The 22,500-nt window shown below is 42.6% G+C and overlaps 1 protein-coding gene across 1 annotated transcript in view; it reads right to left on the bottom strand.

Annotated features, from left to right (window-relative positions):
• LOC308326781 (1,4-alpha-glucan-branching enzyme-like) overlaps positions 1 to 22,500 on the bottom strand; it is a 142,452-nt gene that overhangs the window by 33,410 nt on the left and 86,542 nt on the right. Inside the window, exons 8-12 of the mRNA XM_080779810.1 lie at positions 16,766 to 16,881; positions 12,466 to 12,599; positions 7,336 to 7,434; positions 1,050 to 1,160; positions 758 to 929 (exon numbers count right to left, since the gene is read on the bottom strand). Of these exons, the coding sequence (XP_080635936.1) occupies positions 758 to 929; positions 1,050 to 1,160; positions 7,336 to 7,434; positions 12,466 to 12,599; positions 16,766 to 16,881 (632 nt within the window). The remainder of the gene's footprint in view (positions 1 to 757; positions 930 to 1,049; positions 1,161 to 7,335; positions 7,435 to 12,465; positions 12,600 to 16,765; positions 16,882 to 22,500) is intronic.

Below are 22,500 nucleotides of genomic sequence, written 5' to 3'. Positions count from 1 at the left end.
TACAGTTCCGGGGACCTCCCGGGGACCCCCGGGGACCCTCACACGTAGTTGCACCACTCACTTCACACGGGTGTGATTTTATACTTATGAGGAGGAGCCCTAATCCCTATCCAGTATCCACCAATGTTAATATAACCCAAACACACGTGGGTTATTCTCTGTACACACTAAATTATGCCCTCTATTTATTATCTTTTGGTTTTTGTTTGTTATAATGTGCACATTTTATGCCACACCATTTCACATTCATATAAGTGACAAAATAAATCTCTAATCTTTGGAAAAGTGAGAACCCCAAAAATCTCCACATCTTGCCTCCTCTTTTTATCCTCAAAGATGAGAATCGGAATTCTTCATTCTGCAACTTATCTGCAGGCTATGAAGTTGCGGCATGCAAGCAATTCGACGTGACGAGGTTGATGCTTTCAGAAAATAGACAGAGAAGCAATTTAACTATTTTGGCATTTAGCAGAATCTCTTATGCGGAGCGACTTACAAAGTGCAAGATCAGAGTAAATGTCATGAACACTAGTCAACAAATGTCAACAAACTGAGTAAGTGGTCAAGAACTGTAAATAGAATACAAAATAACTAGAATACCAGATCTTTCAAGTCAAAATCTCAAGGCACACCTGTATATGACACATAGTGACCTTCTATATCTGCTATTGTTTCTACATAACATGCTGTCCCTCACAAGTATAATAATATGAATACGGTACATAAACATACGCACAAACACACACAGACTACTCACCAATGAAGTTGAGGTAGCCCTCCCCGCCTAGAGTGTGTGTGATAAGTCGGATCATCTTGTGAAGTTGCAGACCTCGGTCAATGACAGGAGTCATAGGGATGAGAGAACTCATGTTGGTGTACATCTCTTTGTCCATGAGCCAGAAGGCCAAAGACTTGTCCCCCACCAGAGCCTACACACATGAATGAACAATATAGCATTTGGACAAACCACTGCACAGACAACTTTGCACATAACACCTGCAGAAAGGACATTTATAGTGTGTGTGAGACATGTATGGGTAGGAACCAACCTGGTCGTGACTCTCTGAGTAACAGATGGAGGCCTCGCCAATTCCCCTGTTGGTCAACGTGAACAGAATATTCCCCATGTCCCACTCCTCATCTCGCTTCTCTTTTAGGATCTACAGAAAAGAGAGAAAAACAACGAGGGAGAGAGAGAGAGAGAGAGAGAGAGAGAGAGAGAGAGAGAGAGAGAGAGAGAGAGAGAGAGAGAGAGAGAGAGAGAGATTATAACATAACAGCATAGCATGTCTCAGCAGTATAGCCTGCCTGGCCACCAGTGTCTCTACTGTGAGTCCCTCACACATCCGGTGAGTGAGTGAGTGAGTGAGTGAGTGAGTGAGTGAGTGTGCTCGCGCGCATGCGCGCGTGTTGAGTGCACATTAAGTAATGTAAGTTGGAGTTAAGTGGTGAATATGTGATGACAACAGGTCAGCATTACTTCCCAAGTCACTTAAGTAATTGGATTTTAGCACACATACAATATAGCACAACAATGTCATTCATGGCCTTGTTGTGTATTAAATGCCACACTTGATCGCAGCGCGTATGTGGAATTTGTACATTGTAACAGAGTTAAATTAACGCTCAGGACTTTACAGTGCAAACTATGGATATGCAACACTTAAAGGTGTCAAACAGCCTCTGTTGAGCTTGGGAGGAGCAGGAATTGCTCACACATTTTGACATTTGTGTCAAAGGGAGTAGGGGCAGAGGAATTTCAAAGAGTAGTGGAAAAGCCATGTTAGCTGGGTAAACTCCAACTGATGTGATTTCACGCTCACCTACAGTTCACAAAAGCTATATATCTCATCAAAGGTACTCAAACAAAACAAGATCTAAGAGGAGGGTTGAAACAGAAGTGTTCCTCTGACTGCCATCTTTACTAGCATAGCTGATCCGCTAAGATATATCATAATCTCAACATGTCTTTGTTCTTCCCTGACAATGTTATCCTGCTATAAACCTTAATAATGTGTGGACACAAAGTCAAGCAAAAGCTGGCTTTAAAAGATTGTTCACAGACTGGTAAAATTAAATGGTGACTGCATGCGCAATGGCATTTTGCTGTTCGAATATACACAATGGGAAAGCAGTATTTTAAACGCCTGGCCTTAATCGCTCGCATTTGTACGGCATAATGCCTTACAGTAGCGACAAGACACATAATATTGTTTAGCAGAAGTATGATCGACTTTGACTTATTACCTTTTTCGAAATAACACAGCAGTAGCCCCGTTTCCCTGGAAACACCAAAGTATCAAGAAAATAATCCTGGAGCACAGACCCTACCACCCCAGATTATTATGCAATGGGAAATCATTGGCTGGTAAAGAGGAAAATTACTTTCTAATAGTCTGTTAAACTGTATTGTATAATGTATTATGGCAGTCAATTGGGAAAATGGATGTGAAAAACCAAATGTGTTTTCAGAAATGTGTAGTAAAGTTGAGAGCAGCATAATTTTACCTCTGCCTTGAAATCTTAAGAAATCAGCACCTACAGAATACTTGAACACTCCACCCAACATACTGTGGGCACGGGCCCGGTGCGACCATGGATTTCTATAGCACCTTTATCCAAAGCAATTTATAATGTGCAGTACATTCACACATCCACACACATGAATGCTTCCGCCTTTCAGTTACCAAATGGCCACCCTGGACTCCTGAGTCACAGCCGACATACGTAGCCTCGGAAACCCAGACGTTTTATTTACAGCCGACATAACTTGGACTTGCACAGAGAGACTGCACAGAACAACTCTGATATGTTCATGAACTTGCAGGCTACGTGTCGTTTCTGTGGCTCAAGTAACAGCAATTCTAGTCAGAGCTTTCATGTTCATCTTTCATGTTTCATGCTGCCTCTGATTGCATGCAACTCACTAGAGAGTTTAAACTGGTTATGAAGGATCTTGAGGCAAAAATCAATAAGGAGCTGTCTATGCTTTGCTGGGCCAAAATATATTTAGGCTTAGCATCTGATTCCCTACTAGCTGTTGGCATGTGTGCGCACTGCTCGGTCCGCATAAGCAAGACTCTATCTCGCTTATGCGGTACTTCTATAAGTGTGTTTGTGTGTGTATCTGGAATGGAAATTGCACTACACACCATCCTTCCGAACGTCACCAAATTTGCCAATCCAGTTCTTTGTGTAAAAAACAACTATGCATTTTTCTTGTATTGCTTTTTAGTATACTTGAGTATTCAATGTGTAGCCTACCTAAAAGAGGAAAACGATTAGAGGAGCCATTTTAATGTATACGAGGGTTCTGTTGGCTGGTTTAACAGGAGGCAAATGGATGATGCCTCTCACAGACACACGCATGCAGGCGCACACATTCCTGTATTGCTATACTCGTGAGGACCATCTATTGACGTCCATTGCACAACATACTGTATGGGGAGGGGAATCGACAACCAGAATTGTTAAGAGAACGGGAATGTCAACATTGTATTCCTCTTATTCCTTTTTATAAATTCCAGCTTTTTTCCCCCATGTTTTTTGCTCATTGCAAAAACAATTACATCATGTGTCTATGCAGCAGAAAAGGAAAAGAGCATTGAAATTTGCTTTAAATTTCCTACGTTGTGTTAGGAGTTAGGATATAATAAAAGAGTTTAAAACTTGTGCGGGCCTACTCTACTACGTATATACTTTCAATAAAGGAATCGATAAATAATCAGACCGATAAGCAGAATCGCTAATGGCACTGTTATCAATAAATTGTATCAATTCCATCCCTACATTCTCTCATCATTACTTTACACACCTACTCTTATCCTTAAACCTAGCCGTAATTGTACCTTGCACCCTAGAATACCCCTGGAAAAGTAAGAGTCATCACGTTCCACATAAGAGTACATTTCCCTCTTCTCACACACACACACACACACACACACACACACACACACACACACACACACACACAGACACACACACACACACACACACACACACACACACACACACACACACACGGGGGCATCAAATATAATGCCTGCTTGTCCTTGGCGTGTCTGATAAAGGCAGGTTGAAAAGGCTGGGCTAAATCAATGCTAAGGCAGTAAAAAGAGACTGTAACATCACAGCACCGCCGGCCTCGTATGCAAAGAGCCATCAAACGGCCGCGGCTGCTCCACTCTGACAGGAAATGAGACGGGTGGGGACCACATCAACACACAAGGGGCGCACGCTATCCTGCGTCGTCAACACTTACAGCATGTTGTCACTGTCGGTCAGAAACCTTGTATCTCCATATTTCATCTTGTTATGTCCCCCGCCCGTAAATGACATGCCCTACCTTACCAAAAATAGTCAATCAACAAGCCCACAATGACGCCACGTGTTATTATTTAAAATGTAAAAAATATAATAAATGTTGTTGTTTTTGTTCATGTTTGTGTCTTTTTTTCCCCCTTTTATTTAACCCATTCTGACCTGAGATCAGATTCATACGAGGTTTCCACTGGACACACACTGGTCTGATGAACCCATTCTGACCTGAGATCAGATTCTAAAAATGTCAGTTGCTCTTCGATTTTTGAAAAAAATAGCAGATCTACAAGCTCATAGCGCGCCACCGAGTGGCGCGCTACGAGCTTGTAGATCTGCTATTTTTCAATAGCTAAAGCATAACATGATGCTGACACAAAAACGGGTTCCCGGTCAGAATGGGTTAATAATATTGAACCAATAAAAAGTACTTACAAGTGCTTTGTGACTAAATCATAACTACATTTGATCCTTTGGAACACAGGTTATTTTTCCCCATTTCCTGAAATGTAACCACTTGACAATACAAGTTTTCTGCTTGATGGTGGTGAAATATAAGAGCTTAAATACAAGGTTGCACACTCAAAGCTAAATCATCAACAGCTGCTTGTTGGAAATCTAAAATATATATTTTTTAAAGATTAGACCCAGTAGGGGGCAGAAGAAGCCCAGAGAAGACGGTGAGAGAGGAACAACAAGGATGGACGGGAGATCAGAGAAGAACCTGTACCTGTCTCAATAACACAGTGTCCCTCAGCTAAAAAAAAAACAAGAACATCCTCAACCCCACCGACCGCACCAGCCATATGTTCCGATATTCAGCTCTAATGACCAGAGGCTGCACACATACCATAGGAAGTGCCTGGAACAGCTGGCCCATCATTTCTCTTCCTCCTGCCCCTCCCCGACCCCCCATGGCAATCTCACGAGCCTCTGTTTTATTCAGTGATTTAAAAAGCAACGTATTTTATTTAACGTCAAGTCCTCCACGGGAGAGGGAGGTTAGGAGCTGTGTCAATGGATCACCAACCTAATTGTCCCTCTGGAGACGGGGGCCAATGGCGAGACAGGAGAAAAGCAAGGCAGAGATGCAATACACAACACACGTGTTCTACTTCACTAGAGTCAATACTTAATAATGAATTTGTGTAAATACCGCAAATATATTCTAGACCTACTTGGGCACCATGCAAGTCGGGAACGATGCAATTTTGGAACGCTTGCCCCATATGATCCAGTTATGCAATACCCATTGTCAGAGTACGCGTTACACCCGTCTTTCTGTCCCTTTGATACCCATATATGGAGATCCCTGGTGTCATGTATGCCCATATATGGCACACACACACACACACACACACACACACACACACACACACACACACACACACACACACACACACACACACACACACACACACACACACACACACACACACACACACACACACACACACACACACACACACACACACACACACACACACACACACACACACACACACACACACACACACACACACACACACACACACACACACACACACGGCCGGGGAATATAATATGCTGGGCATATAGGTCGGCGGTGGTTCTGGACAACTGCCGATCAGATTGACTTCACGCTGGCCACACACCCCCTTGGGTTAAGAGTGGATCTGTGAGCTATCTGAACAATGTCAAAGCACAGCATCATCAGTGACACCAGCAAGGTTTATATACAGCAAGAGTGCCCACACTTGGTTTTTTTACTTGAGAACTACTTTCAAAATGACCAGCTCAACAAGATCTACCCACCGAAAAAAGAATATTATACCATTGCTGAAAATAGTTTAAATGTGTACCTGAGGGGGCTCTGGAATAGCAGAGCTGGCGTTGCATATAAGACAAATGCACTTGGAATGCGAAATAGAGCAGGAGAAATGGAATAGGTAGGGTTTTTTGTATTTCATTTTTAATGCTACAAACGCTACAGCTACACTCTTGAAAACTAAATATTGCATTGTGAGCATTTGAGCTGACAGGCCCTTTTTGATGTCAATCAATCAAGTCACCTTAATTCAAGTGGCAGATGCCAATTTTTTTCCTTCCTTTTTTAAAATTAAATATTCTTTCAAATAGAAAGGAGAGGTCGCACAGCTCGTAGTCACGATGCCAAAAATACTTTTTATTGGGTTACCAACGTTTCGACAAACAAATTGCCTTCTTCAGGGAGAAGAAGGGAGAAGCCACCCTGAAGAAGGAAATTTGTTTGTCGAAACGTTGGTAACCCAATAAAAAGTATTTTTGGATCGTGACTTTACGAGCGGTGCGACCTCTCCTTTCTATTTTAAAGTTTGTCTCCTGTGGTCAGCACCTCCTTACTTTTGGTGTGCCTACCTTTTTGTTTGCTTAAATATTCTTTACCAATAAAAAGATTTATAAAAATATATATATATTCTTTAGGCACATGTCATGTGATCTACCTGCACAGCCTTTGTGATCTACTGGTAGAACGCGATCCAACTGTTGGGCATCCCCTGATATACAGTAACTGTCAGAATAACGCCCCAGAATATGGCCCGTTACGTTTGTGACACCAACCATCAACCAATGTGTGTGTGTACAGTATATACATATACACTCTCACACAAAATATGCAGCAGGCACTCATGAACATTTCCACGTACGTCGCACACACGCATGTATGGTCTTACACACCCAAACCCATATATATGGGAATATATATTCCAATATATAACCCTAATTGTCTATTTCTTCAATTATACTATATTATACATGCGGGGGACATTGTCCCTCACAAGTATAATAATATGAATATGGAAAATAAACACACAAACACGTGTGCCCAACATACACACACGCACACACACACACACACACACACACACACACACACACACACACACACACACACACACACACACACACACACACACACACACACACACACACACACACACACACACACACACACACACACACACACACACACACACACACACACACACACTCACTCACCTGGATCCATTTGTCAGGCACAGCCATGGCTAGGCGGTAGTCAAAACCCATTCCTCCTTTTCTGATGGCCCGACACAATCCTGGCATACCAGAAACCTCCTTAAAATGTGAAAGAGAGAGAGAGAGAGAGAGAGAGAGAGAGATGTTGTGATGTTATAAAAGCAAAGGATTAGGTTTGTGAGGATTTTGATACAAAGGTAAAAGGGATCAAAGGAGGTAAAAGATGAGATGTTAGAAGCGGGATGAAAAAACATGACACAACGCTGTGAGTGTTACTGAGATGAGATTATCCTCCTTCTGCTGGAGGCCTGGGGGGTGGGGGTGGGGGTGGTGGGTGTGACACTGCAAAAGAATGTTGAAACTCTCAGAGTTAACACTCAGGATTAGTGTACGTGCTTTAAAAACATATACTGCACTGTGTGTGTATACTGTATATATATATATATATATATATATATATATATATATATATATATATATCTTATTTAAGACTCTGGAATTCGCTCATTCAGTAAAATGTTTAATTGCCTTTTCCCGCCCTGTTGGTTCCATAAATCTATATTATTTAATTATCTTTAGAGCTTCACTCGTACTCTCACTCGCTCTGTTTTAGACCAAGGGTAAATCCAGCGGCCTAGGTGCTTAAATCCTTTGTTTGTTCATAGCTTGCAGTTGGATTAAGAAGTGCTTGGAAGAGTTTCCTGTATTATGTTATCTTCCTGAGGCAGAGTGGTGATTTCTTCCTTGCCTACATGCATGTGGTACTGCATGTGGAGGTACTTCGCCATGGCGTGCAGTGCACCAGTGTGGGAGGACCATCGCAGTAGCATTCTTGTCATTTGTCTTTTCGACTATGAAAGGAAAGACAGAACCTTCCAGACTTGAAACTTTCCATAAGTTCTGGGTTGCTTTTCTTTTTTTACATTTACAAGTATGCCATAAAAAGGGGGCAATAGCCAAACTACAAGCTCCCAACATGATGCATACTGTAGATGCATAGGTAGATCTGATATTTTTTCCAATAACAGATCTACAAATTGAAAGAGAGATACAGAAATATATATTCTTTTAAGTATTCCTTTCTGAGTTGTGGGTTCCCAGATCTCAGGGTTAGAACCACCTCCCGAGCAGGGCCCAAACTAGGTTCTCAGAACTTGCTGCTTGCTTCTTGTAGTCTAAAGGAGCCACAAATCAGCAGCACACACTTAATTCAGTGTCAACGAGGACCGTGTGGAGTAGGTCAGCCTGTGTATAGAGCAAAAGAGCTCACTCGTGTTCTGTGCTTTTTTCATCCCTGTAGTTGGCGGAGGTGACTTAAATAGACATCTCCATTCTCCAAAATCATATAAACTCCTTTTATGTATTATTTGTGTGTTTCACTTTGATATGAATGTCCCAACCACGCTAGTTGAATTGTTTTATCATGATGCATGGTGAATACTGAGGGAACAATATATCTCCACTCTTTATAAACCCAATCTCTTCAAGCAAGCACATTTTATTTGCATAGCAAATAAAGGTAATGTAATGTAATGTAAGGTAAGGTAATGTGTAGTGTAGGTAAGGTAAGTGTTTTACACAAAATATTAAAAGCAACAAGACACACATACAGTATAAAAGGACATTTGAATACAACTCGAGTTTAGAGCATATAGAAAATGAGAATAATCTAAAATAAAACAGATGCAAGATACCTTTTGAAATGTTTTGAAAATGTATGTTACGGCAGACTATATTTACTTAGCATTTATGTATAGGCTATCCAAGCAAATTGTGCTTTGATAGCAACACAAAAAAACCAATGAAATAAGAATTGTTGTCATTGATTTTTTGAGTGCCCTCCATGGTAATAAAACAAGTAAGCATTATGAAATAAAAACACTAAAGAAAATAGTACAATCACAGTCTTAATATGGTTGTACTGTGTACTGTTATACAGTGGAGCAGCTGGGGGTTCAGTGCCTTGCTCAAGGGCACTTCAACTGAGTTTTGGATCAGATGTAGCATTTGAGCTGTCCTGTAAAGTCAGTCGAGCAGGGTACCAAAAAGGTAGAGAGTCAGTAAGAGAGAATGAGTCAGCCAGAGAGGGAGTCACAGTACAGTTCTTAAAAAAGGTGAATTCCACTATTACAAAATGATTGTTGACATGTTATCAAAGCCTTTCTCAGGCTCTTGTAAGCAGCTTTGGGGGCAGAGACAGCAAAACGATGACAAGTCTTTGGGGACATGTCTTCTCTTCAATTATCTGTTACCTGTGTTTGATTCATACCTCTCTTATACTCACTAATATTATGAGATCAGAGAGAGAGAGAGAGAGAGAGAGAGAGAGAGAGAGAGAGAACATGGCAGACAAAGAGCTAGACAAAGACAAGTAAGAAGGATAAGACAAAGAGTGACAGAAATAGCGAGACAATGTGACAAGGATGAGGGAGAGCTGGAGAAATACAGAGCAGCTGGGATGAGGAGACAGACACAGAGAGATAGAGAAAGAGAGAAACATAGAGATAGATTAGAATGTTATAATATAGAGTTTGATAGGAAGTGCCTGAATAAGTAGCCTTACAGGAAAATCTAAGGAACCAATTGGGACAGAATGGCGCACGTGTCCTTTATACCATTAGTGCCCCCATTGTCTTCATCAAATGATCATGTGCCTATTACCACTGGTGGGTGTGTGGGTCCTAAAACAAGTTGCGGTTTGGTACAACAGAGCAACATGACATTTGTGATTTGCGTTTAGCAACGAGCCAAAATCAGTTTTCAGCGGGATTGCAAATCACACTTCCTTAGTATTTACGCAGCGCATAGGTGGGTTCACAATGAACATACACTCATCGCAATAAAAATCCACACACCTATCGGCCTTAGATCCTGAATATCAGGAGCTACCATATGAGCTGGAATGACACTTACTGTACCTTGAATTTATCAGGGCTTGGGTTGTTATCAACCAACCATCTGTTGGTTGTTAACAACTAAAAATAATTTATTTATTTATTTGTTTGCTTTTGCAAAACTACAGAACCACACTTTAATTAGTTACAAATGCTCCCTGCCTGTTAAAATTAATCTTAATCCAGAAGAGTCCAAAAAGTCGACATAATCCAACAATAATGCAGTAAAGCTGTAGCCACTACTAATGCAACTGGTAAAGCCCGCTGAAGCAGTTAGTGCCACGGCCAATGGATGGTTAAGGGCCAGACACAATTACCCATCTCCCGGTGCTCCTGATCACAGAGTAATGAGCTCCTGAAGTCCTTCCATAAGGACTCATGTGAGGCCGGCGTCAATCAATCCAACATGCACCGACACGCTCAGTCAACTGTGATAATATAGTAGGAACTAGGTTAGAAAGACGTGCACGGTGGAGCGCATCTCCTCTCCAGAGTATCCCTGATGTGATATTGATGACTTCATATTGATAACGTGTGGAACATTTGGGCGAGACTGAAAAAAATATTCACACACTAAATAGTAAATATTTACAATAATGTGAGATATATTTGGGGAATTTACTTCCTTGGCCTACTGGCACTAGTATGCGCAAGAAATCTGCTGCCGATTGGTCCAGTGGTTTACCTGATTAGCCACATACATGCAGACAAAGAGAGAGACACGAGGCCAAAAATATGATCTTCTCCCTTGCCTTCGGCCTGGAGGAGATTACCCAGATAGATGATATCCTGCACATTAGCTCCTGGGTAGCAAGTCGTAGCAGTGAGACATCCCTCAGCATGAAACTACAGTATGATGGTCACATCCATGGGTAGATTAGCTCCTCAGGCCGCGTGACGAGGAAGAGGCATTCGCACAGCATCGCCACTGAAGATCTAGACAGAGTGGTTGCGTTATCCGTGTGGCTGGAGCCACATTTCCATATCATGCAGCGCTTCAGTATAACCACAAAGCACAGAGGCCAGAGGTTGGATCTATTACTTTACTGAGGTATAGCATTGAGCTTGTAGATTCCAGCTGCATCTTTATCCCTTTCTTTGCTTAGTTTTTAGCCTTTAACTAGCTTTCTCTTAAAGGAAAATTCCGAAATGACCAGTTTTCTTACATTTTGGCCCTATACACACTGCAAGATATTTGCTCCGATTATGCTGTCGGGGAGCTTTTTTGGTGCTCGCCGACAAAACCCACAATCTGACGCCAGATCAGGCTTTGATCACCGAAGTTTTGCTCGTTGTGTGAAAGGCTCTGCAAGAAGACCCGACGGCGATAACAGCGCCAGCTGATGCCTTCCTGAGCGTTTCTGAATATCTAGGTTTGATATTTGGCTCGATCGCCGACTGAACTGCACAGAAAAGCGGTGCTCACAGACAGAAAGTCTGTATGTATCGATATATAGATATTATTCCGTGGGTAAAATCCAGATGTCATACATATTGGTAGCTATATTAGCCTAATATTGCTGTTAAATATAGTCTAAAAAATGTTGATAAAACAGTCGGAATGTATGCAGCAGCCAACTGATATTATAGAAACAATTTGACCATGTGCGCTCTGTGTGTGTGTGTGTGTGTGTGTGTGTGTGTGCGCTTGTGTGCATGTGCAAATACAGAGAGACGCAAATAGACAGCGAATTATTTAATGAAAATCAAGATTTAGCGCCCCGTCTCGCTCTAGCACACGTAGTCTATCACATACGTTTCGCCTTGTGTATTCCTGTGTGTGTGTGTGTGTGTGTGTGTGTGTGTGCGTGCGCACAGTGTGCGAGAGTGAGAGAGAAGCGCCCTGTGTCGGTCTCGCACATGAGCCTGCACGTACGTGTGACGTCAAAATGAATTGGAATAAAAACAAATGTAACCTATGTATCAGGTCTGACTGGATCGCATCTTGGTGAACTCTTGCAGTGTGTGATGCCTTGCCTGCAATCAATCGTTTAGTGTGAAAACCACAAAGAGATAGAGATATAATGACAGATTTCCTGTAGTGTGAAATACTTAACGATCTGATGACTCCCCGACGACTTTAAATGTGTTATTATAATGGTTATTTGAATTGTGTTGTTATTTTCATGTCATGATTATGAATTGAATACCCTGGACCTGGTGTCTGTGTCTGTGTGTCTGTGTGCGTGTGTGCGTGCGTGCGTGCGTGCGTGCGTGCGTGCGTGCGTGCGGTCACCTCAGCGATGGTGATGCAGTCCGGGTAGAGGTCGTGGAGTGTATGGTTGGCTATCATCAGATAGACAATGGAGTCCTCGTCCACATTCGACCCAGGCCCAAAGTAATCACTGTACCCACCAGAAAATGTCATACCTGGACATATAGTGAGAGGGACAGAGACAAGAGTCCTCAATTAGTCTCCTGTACTCTCCTCCTCTCTCCGGTACACTCGACAATGGCGACAAGAACTTCTGCATGTGGCACATCACAGAGCAGTGTGTGAAATCTACTGTGTACAGGGTGAAGAGAATACAGTAGGCCCCTGTGGAACTCCTATGTTGCAGATCACGGTGTCAGATGTACAGTCCCTCAGCCTGACAAATTGTGGTCCGTCAGTGAGGTAGATCCAGGCTGTGAGTCAACATTTATTATTATTATAAATGTGCAGTGTTGATTTCGTTGACTAAATACCTTTTTTCACTGACGAAACTCAATAAAAGCTAAGCTACGATGACTAAAACTAAGACTATACTGACAATTTCGTCAACAAATAAAAACTAGACAAAAACGTCTGACAGAGAATAATTAGTGGACAAGAACTAAAAGACAAGTCATTGTATTGGTTGTATGCAGAACAGACTACATTTTTTGGTTGACTAAAACTAGACTAGCACTAAAACATTTCAAATGACTAAACTATGACTAAAACTAAATTAAGTTTCATTCCAAAGACTATGACTAATGTACTGTCCACACTGATTTGTAGTAGGGGGGGGGGCAGACTAATATCACTGTGTAGATATTAGTCTGGAATCTCTGTGTGGAACCTGCATTTCCAAGAGGCGTATTATGCCTCGCTCTGGTGATAAACCCACTCCATATTTGCATACTCCTGATTGGTGACCCACAACTTCGGAAGCAGCACAATCCAATCACAACCACAGACAAATATGCAGCTGGCTTCTTTTTTGCACTGGCATATTCATCTGGTTTGCAGGCTAGTGTTGAAAGCACTTGTCGAAGAACAATATCCTCCCAGCACCACTTTCATTGCCCAGGGAATACCATTGATGAAAACAGAAATGGTTTGACTAAATGTACATTTAGCCCTATTATTTATCAAGAATGCTGATCTGGCAAGCTTCTATACAACAAAGGCCAAACAAAATATTTTGATAAAGATTAGAGAATTTATGTGGTACAGTATTTTGCTGATATTAATAAAGCATAAACTAAGGAGAATGCAAACAACAACCTACTAGTTCCCCATGACCTTTTCCAATTAAAATGTCATGAAGCAGTATCCCGTTATTAGCCACAGGTGGAGTGGAGCAGTCGGATGCTGTTGGATAAAGGATTGGTGCAATAATAGGCACAACTGCACTGTCAGGTCACAGGTGTCCAGTACAGTAGTACAATGACACTCAACCTCATTCATTTCAAGGACATGCATTTCACACAATTTTTAGGACCCCAATCTACACTGTAAAATCCTCTGCATAAACCCATAATACAGAACAATAATACAGAAAAGACAAAGAAAGACAGCCATGACTGTATGTTCGTAGAAACGTTTGTAATAAATAATTTACATTCAGTAAACACACTTTGTGAATGAGGCTCTTTGACAGAGAATACCATTGGTTCAAGGTTGCACACACAAAACAAACTCACCAACATTGCAGCTGTACAGAAATCTTGAGTTATCCTCTATCTATCTGCAATGTGTTTGTTTAATAAAAAGCCACTGTAGACATGGTATGAGCTACTCCCTGTCAAGAAATTCCTTGCAGATGATTTTTTTCTAAGTGCTGGAGTTTGGAAGTGCTCGTTGACTATCACTCAACAGCCCATGCGTACCACCTGTTTTGAATTTGCAAATGCAGCAGGCAGGAAGAGGTTGCTTTACTGATAACGAGTGCTTCCAAACTCTGACACTAAAGGTGGCCTTACAGAGCAAATATCAAACAATCTTGATGTTGATCGGACCGATCCCGATCACACTTTGAGCGGCCCCGAGCAGATCGATTGAGTCGACGCAGGCACCCCCGAGTGTCAAAAAGCCAGATTATCGGCTAGTGTAAGGCCACCTTTAGAAAAATAATCATCTGCAAGGAATTTCTTTACAGGAAGTAGCTCATAACATGTCTACCGTGGATTTTTATGAAACAAACACTTTGCAGATAGTAAGACGATAATTCAAGCTTTTTGTACAGCTGCAATGTTGGTGAGTTTGACGTTATTTAATACAATTAGATTTTTCTAATTTATTTTTCTGTTTGGATGAATGGGCTGTCTATGGGAAGTGGCACCTAGTTAGCATCTTGCTGGCAAGATGGCAGCCGTGTGCATAGCGTCAAAAGCCATATCCCCAAACTTAAATGATTAAACCTGGCTTTAATTATATATTTAAGTATATAAAAACATCTTTCATATCATAACTCCTATATCCACTCTACTGTAGGTCACTTATTTAGCACCAATACTCTCTTTCTCACATCTCTTTTCCTTTGCTGTCGCTCTGTCATCTGTACTCATTAGTGGCTGCCGGTGTGAAGTCTATGTGGACTCAGTGACCTGCTACCCCCAAGGTATCTGGTTGGTGTTTGATCAAAATGAACGAACATAAACTGCCTATACTTTAAGTCAGCACGGAGTGTGTTTGGAGACATGAAAGACAAAAGTCTCCAAGCTACACATAAAACACATGCTGGGACACAAGCACATGTGCTGCCATGTGATAGAAACAGTGGTGACAGTAAATGTACATATACTTGAGTACTGTACGTAGTGTCTGTACTTTAGTTGAGTCTTTTGTATTTTTGGATATAAATGACTTTCAAATCTATAATAAATATTAATAAATAATATAATAATATAATGAAATAACAGTTTCTATGAAAATCTGGATCTCCCGTCAGTCCTTCCATACAGTATGTTGATCTGACCTCATCAAACCCTGTAAACTCAAGACACGCTCCATATATGGCCAGTACAGAATTCATTCCATTATATATGGTGATCTGGCCTCATCAAACCCCTAGATCTCCATATATGGATCTGGCCTGTTCTGACATCACAATGATTACTCGACCAGCTCAACAGACTGATAATTAAGTTTAATTAAATTTGGGATATCCTTTTAGCTTAAATGCTTTACTGTATTTCTGTGCTGTTTAAATGTTTAGACTAATAAAGTATTCAATCAATCAAACTCCAGTTATGCCCTATTTCTGCAGTAGTATTTTTTTTAAAGCATACACTTTGGAATATTTAAGTATATTTTTTGAAAGCAAGTACTAGTACTCCTTTAAATCAATGATCAATTTGACAGTGCAACTATCACTTGCAGTTGAGTAATATTTGAACAGGAGTATCTATGCTTTGACTCAAGTACTGGGGTTGAGTACTTTGTCCACCACTGGACGGAAACGCAGTGAAACACAAGACAGGAGCATGCCATGGGTGGAGTGGTGATGTTACTGTATGAAACACAAGACAGGAGTATGCCATGGGTGGAGTGGTGATGTTACTGTATGAAACACAAGACAGGAGTATGCCATGGGTGGAGTGGTGATGTTACTGTATGAAACACAAGACAGGAGCATGCCATGGGTGGAGTGGTGATGTTACTGTATGAAACACAAGACAGGAGCATGCCATGGGTGGAGTGGTGATGTTACTGTATGAAACACAAGACAGGAGCATGCCATGGGTGGAGTGGTGATGTTACTGTATGAAACACAAGACAGAAGCATGCCATGGGTGGAGTGGTGATGGTACTGTATGAAACACAAGACAGGAGCATGCCATGGGTGGAGTGGTGATGTTACTGTATGAAACACAAGACAGGAGTATGCCATGGGTGGAGTGGTGATGTTACTGTATGAAACACAAGACAGGAGTATGCCATGGGTGGAGTGGTGATGTTACTGTACTGTATGAAACACAAGACAGGAGCATGCCATGGGTGGAGTGGTGATGGTACTGTATGAAACACAAGACAGGAGCATGCCATGGGTGGAGTGGTGATGTTACTGTATGAAACACAAGACAGAAGTATGCCATGGGTGGAGTGGTGATGGTACTGTATGAAACACAAGACAGGAGTATGCCATGGGTGGAGTGGTGATGGTACTGTATGAAACACAAGACAGGAGTATGCCATGGGTGGAGTGGTGATGTTACTGTATGAAACACAAGACAGGAGCATGCCATGGGTGGAGTGGTGATGGTACTGTATGAAACACAAGACAGGAGTATGCCATGGGTGATACTGTATGCCATGGGTGATACTGTATGCCAGGGATGGTACTCACCCATGCCGTGGTGTTGGTACAGCATGGAGGTGACTCCGTCAAACCTGAAGCCGTCAAAGTGATACTCGTCCATCCAAAAGCGGAGGTTAGAGAGCAAAAAGCGCAGCACCTCCCAACTGACAAAAACACAAACAAATAAACAACAAAAAAAGGGTACAAATGTTAAAAATTACAAGAAACAAACAAGAAACAAAATGTTCTATTTCAGCAATTCCCAAGCTGTGGGCCGGAGCCTAGTGGTGGGCCATGAGGATATTGCAAACGTGTGGCCGCCGTGTCAAGTAGTCAGATGGGTGGGCCGCAATCAAGTGGGCCCTGGACCAGAAAAGGCTGAACCACTGAAATCTGTAAGCAGCTCTTTTACACTGAGCTAAACAGCCCATGGCTGTGTTGTTCACTAAGTAGCTCCTTTACAATGAGGTAAACAGCCTTTGACTGTTGTCAATCTGGCTGGGTTGATACGGGTACAGGTTCAACTCATGCACTTTCAGTTCTAACTAAGCAGCCATTTCCTAATTATAATAATAATACAGTGAATGTGCAAACTCTGGTCAAGAACGAGCCACGGGGGCACGGTGGAACAGTCGGTAGTGCTGTCGCCTCACAACTAGAAGGTCCTGGGTTCGATTCCAGCTTGGGACGCTGTGGGCGTTGGAGGCGTGTTCTCTCCTCCGTGTCATCAGTGCCCATACCCTAGGTGGGGGTTGGCGAAAGGGCCTTTCTGTGTGGAGTTTTCATGTTCTCCCCGTGTCTCCTAGGGTAGGTACCCTCACAAAAAACATGCAGTAATCCTGGTCTCTAAACTACCTCCCCCTGGCCAGCCGGGGTGCCTGATGGAGGGGAAAGGAACCGGTCAGAATAACGTGTTCCTTCCACGTGCTATGTCCGGCCGAGGAAAGTCTCCCCTGTCAGGTGAAAAGAAGCAGCTTGGAGTCCTCAAGTATAGAAGGAAGCATGAGGTCAGTAGCGCCCAGGATTACATTAGATAATTGACACTGGGTGGAAAAAATGGGTTGCAAAATCGTGGAGAAAAAATTTGCTCCTACCATCGAAGTTTGTTAAACTCCCCCACCTACTGTGCCTCTGTATTTTGGCTGGTGTCAACTACTCTATCTCCTAACTGTGGAGACACTGCTGGAGGTAGTAAGTCATGGGGGAAACCATTGATGGATGCATGTCAGTCTCCCACAGCGCCATGTGTCAGCTCTTTTCCATTTCAGTTTGCCTGAAATGCCACAAAAATAGAGTCCAAGCAACTGATTGCTCAAGCAAGCGAAGTTACATACGTCAAAGATTTTAAAACCATTCATTGCACTGACTGAATAAAGTAGTTGCCAAGGGGCATAATCCTGAATCTTTGCCACATGCAAGGGATTCAGCTGAGAGCACGGCAAAATCGGACGGATCCTGAGCACATGACTATAGATAAAGGTAATGTGTACCGATTTGCATGATGTTTGGACAAAATCTGTAGGAGCAATATAAAAACATCTGTTCAGTCGATTAGCTGCTCACAGACAGACGGAAAGACGGACTCGCACACGCACACGCACACGCACACACACACACACACACACACACACACACACACACACACACACACACACACACACACAGTAGCAACGATACATACAACCATAGCACACACACAATTCAGCCATGTGTACATACTACATATAACAGCTGGAGGAGGTTGGAGTAGAGCAGAGAGTTTACACTACAGAGACAATGGATGAAAGATCAGCAGAGAAGAAATGTGAGCTGTCAGTTCATAAAGAACGCCCTAGTGTCTTGTTTGAATATGATTGACTATGATATGATGATGTAGCGGAGTGAATACAATTCTGATAGACTTTCAGTTTATGCTTGACTTCCGTCTTCTGCCTGAACTAACGCAATGCTTCATTTGTGCTAGTCAATTGTGATATTGTTGTTTGTCTATGTATGATGTTGATGGTGCTGTTGTTCAACCGAGCTTATGATGTTGTATCCATTCCAAAGACATTAGCACCCACCCACCCACTCAAGTCAATGGCTCTACGAGTGGAACCAATTTGGGTTCACTTTACAGGAATGTTATACTCAAGAGTTATGGAGGAATGCAAAACTGGGGGTCCTTGAAATTAAATTGTTTTAGAACCACTGATCAGAGTCAATTGGACTGAACTGAGCTCAACTGGACTGACCTGGACTAAAGTGTGCTGACCTGAACTGAACTAAGTTGAACTGAGCTCTTTTACTACTGTTCTTCCCATCCAATTCTTTTTTTATCACTATAATCCCCCACCATGCTCCATCAAACAAACACAGTATATACACACACCAAAGCATGCACTTACACACATTCACTGCAGCCCCCAAAAGTGAGAGGATATGGTTTTGGTGCCACGGGGCAGACCCTTTTAATGGACTTTGTCATATACCTCTTTTCCACAACCATTTTGAGTCCAAATGAGTCCACGCCACTCATGACATAAAAGGCAAATCCACACTCTGGAATTATTCTCTGCAACATTCTAATGCTTAATCTATGATCTGTCACACGTCAGTGTCACGCAGCGAAAATAGGAGCTCTAGCTTGTTGATCTCCTCCCGAGTCCGATTATGAATAAGTAAGAATGGGGCTTAAAATACTTGTCTCATTGCACCTCTTTGATCTGAAGGCTACGGATCTCACTTAACAGTGACGGCATGTAGGATTAGATTTACACAGCTAGATCTGAAAGGTGGCAGACCATGGCGACTATTCATTTTTTGTATATATTCCTAAACCTGGGTTTTTGGGATGATGACGATGATGAAGTGTAGCCTACTAGCCGTAGCCCGCAGGAAAGTACAGTAGTACAGTATTCGTGGGACATTAGCGTATCCATCAGATGGAAAGAGATTAGTCTCAACAGACATAATACACTACCACTGCATAGTGGTAACTTGATGTCACAAATTCTGTATTATGACACACAGAGCGCAACAGTGTAAAATAAGCAAATGAACGGAAAATGGTCAAGCTTATTATGGCCATTAACCATCAAAATCACTTTTTTTGTGTTGACTCCTACTGCTAGCTCTGTGTCATTGCAGCGGTTGTATATACGGAAGGAAAGCTGAAAGATAAATTCTGCAGGGTCATCCTAGTACTCAAGATATTTTGGAATGCAACAAGACATGAATGGTATTAATTCAATAAAGAAAAGGATTACAAAAAAACATGTATTAACGTTAAAATAAAAGTAATAGACCAGGTAACAGGTAACTGTAGTTGAAAATGTATTGTTGTCTCTGTTCAACTGTACAGCAGTAGTGAATAGTCAGACATGCATTTGGAGCAGACTTTTGTGTTGACTCTAAGTGCTTTCCCACCGCAAGGCCTAAAAACCAATCATTTAATACCTGTGTCATTAAGCCCTCTCACCGGCTCCGTTTGGCTGTGCTGAGCACGGTTATACAACCACTTAACAGCATTCTGCACCAAGCAGCGCCAAACCCCGAGCAAATAGAAATGCTATTGGAATGGGCATTAACCATTATGAGGCCCATAATGGTGCAGAAGGAGCGCCCTAAAGGAAACAACCCTCAGCCTGAGAAGGCTATAGTGTATTACAGCTATTCACAGAGACATTTTTATACTGTATAGATGCACACGCACACACTGCATGCAAGCTCTTTTAGTTTGCTTCTTTCACTCTCTCTTTGCTAAAATACACTCAGGCTGCGCGTGCACACACACTCACACACTCACACTCACACGCGCAGCCGACTTCATAGGATTCTTTGTGCCTGTTGGGATTCAATTAAAGTCAGTTAAGTGAGGCAGGGATGAATGGCTGTGAGCCTAATGGGCTGAGCTGTACACGTCCCCTCTTCTAGCCTATTATCTTTCATTAATAACACAACAGTGCAGACGGGGGTGGGGGCCATGGCAGACAGAGAAGAAGGACATAGCATGCTAACAACCCAACTGGAAGTTAAAAGAGTTATGAGCTCAGCTGGCGTCCGCATGGATGCAAGCTCGGCATGTAAACAGCTCACACACAATGAGTACTTGCAGTCTCGCTGTGAAAACAAACGTTCCGTCTTCGTTTACGTCATACGTGACTCAATGAGTCTAGTCAGGCGGAAGCTGAGAGACTGTACTTACTATATACAGTGTGTGTGTGTGTGTGTGTGTGTGTGTGTGTGTGTGTGCGTGCGTGCGAGAAAAAAAAAGGTTTCAGGAAATGAAGAAAACCTTTCAAAAAGTTGGTATTCCGACTTAAACTGATAAATGGAGTTAGCTCGTTTCTGCCAGACAGCGACTATATATCTAGACATAGAGTGTGTGTGTCAGAGTGGAGGGGTGATATGCAGGGAGAGGCAGGAACCTGTCAGAGTGGAGGGGTGATACGCAGGGAGAGGCAGGAACCTGTCAGAGTGGAGGGGTGATACGCAGGGAGAGGAACCTGTCAGAGTGGAGGGGTGATATGCAGGGAGAGGCAGGAACCTGTCAGAGTGGAGGGGTGATACGCAGGAACCTGTCAGAGTGGAGGGGTGATACGCAGGGAGAGACAGGAACCTGTCAGAGGGGAGGGGTGATACGCAGGGAGAGACAGGAACCTGTCAGAGTGGAGGGGTGATACGCAGGGAGAGACAGGAACCTGTCAGAGTGGAGGGGTGATACCACGTGATGTCTGGATCAAGTCACCAACAGTCCAACACGTAACCGACGGCATGAGTCAGCAACCAAGTTTTTGCTCACTCTGACCGTCTAGACCGTCAGGATGTCATCATCGCAGCATTGCACAAAAAGTTTGCCAGGTTAAATGCGGAGAGACGGACAGGTGCACACCCTGAAGGAATACGACTCCTTAACTCTTTTTCTCTCCTATCCTCTCTCTCTCTCTTGCTTTATCTAACTCTCCAACTACACACACCAATGTGACCATGTAATAAAGACGTTTGCTGTGTAGGCCTGAAATACACACACAAACAATGCACCTAAATGGCTTCAGAGCTACAAACTATAGTCTATAGATCCTTGCTCCTGCTGGCTTTATTATATTAATAGAGAGAACAGAGATGTCTGCAGTTACCCAAGAGAAGGTGCTTGTCTCCTCATTAAATAGGCATCTCTCTATTAGTGAGGGAGATACTGGAGGGGAGAGCAGGGATTGGACGAGGGCATAAGGGGAGAAGACAGCTCTATATCCTGAGACTGCCACTCTGAGGGTCCCATCTCTCTCTTTTACACTCTATTCCCCCGGCTGCTAAGCAAAGGAGACGGTGCATGGCTGAGTTCTCTACCCGAGCTATAATAAGACTGTGGAAGGACGGAATCACAAAGAGGACAGACAGACGGACAAAGATACAGACAGACGGACGCGGGGACAGGGGACAGAGGTGAGGGAGATCATGAAGCAGGGGAGGGAGGAGACAACGACGGACATATGGGGGATACCAAGAGGAGTGAGGATATGATAAATGTACAATGAACACTTTATTGATCCCCAGGAATCAATAAAGTGTTCCTATATTGCAGTGTGCAATATAGGAGGGGGGAGGTGACGTTAGCACAGCGTATTGGCCATGCGATCAATGCCAGTCAGTTAATAAATTAACCGGAGCTTTGAGTTCTTCTGACAGGCGCCAGGGGGCACAATTTACACATAATGATTACATTTATGATTAGGATGAAATGAAACAAAGTGGTTAAAGACAACAACACAGTTGTTTGACGTTTTTCTTAATTATAAACATCA

This window comes from Protomyctophum bolini (assembly GCF_963924005.1).
Source record: "Protomyctophum bolini genome assembly, chromosome: 13".
Lineage (NCBI taxonomy): Eukaryota > Metazoa > Chordata > Actinopteri > Myctophiformes > Myctophidae > Protomyctophum > Protomyctophum bolini.
This window is presented reverse-complemented; position numbering and strand designations above follow the sequence as displayed.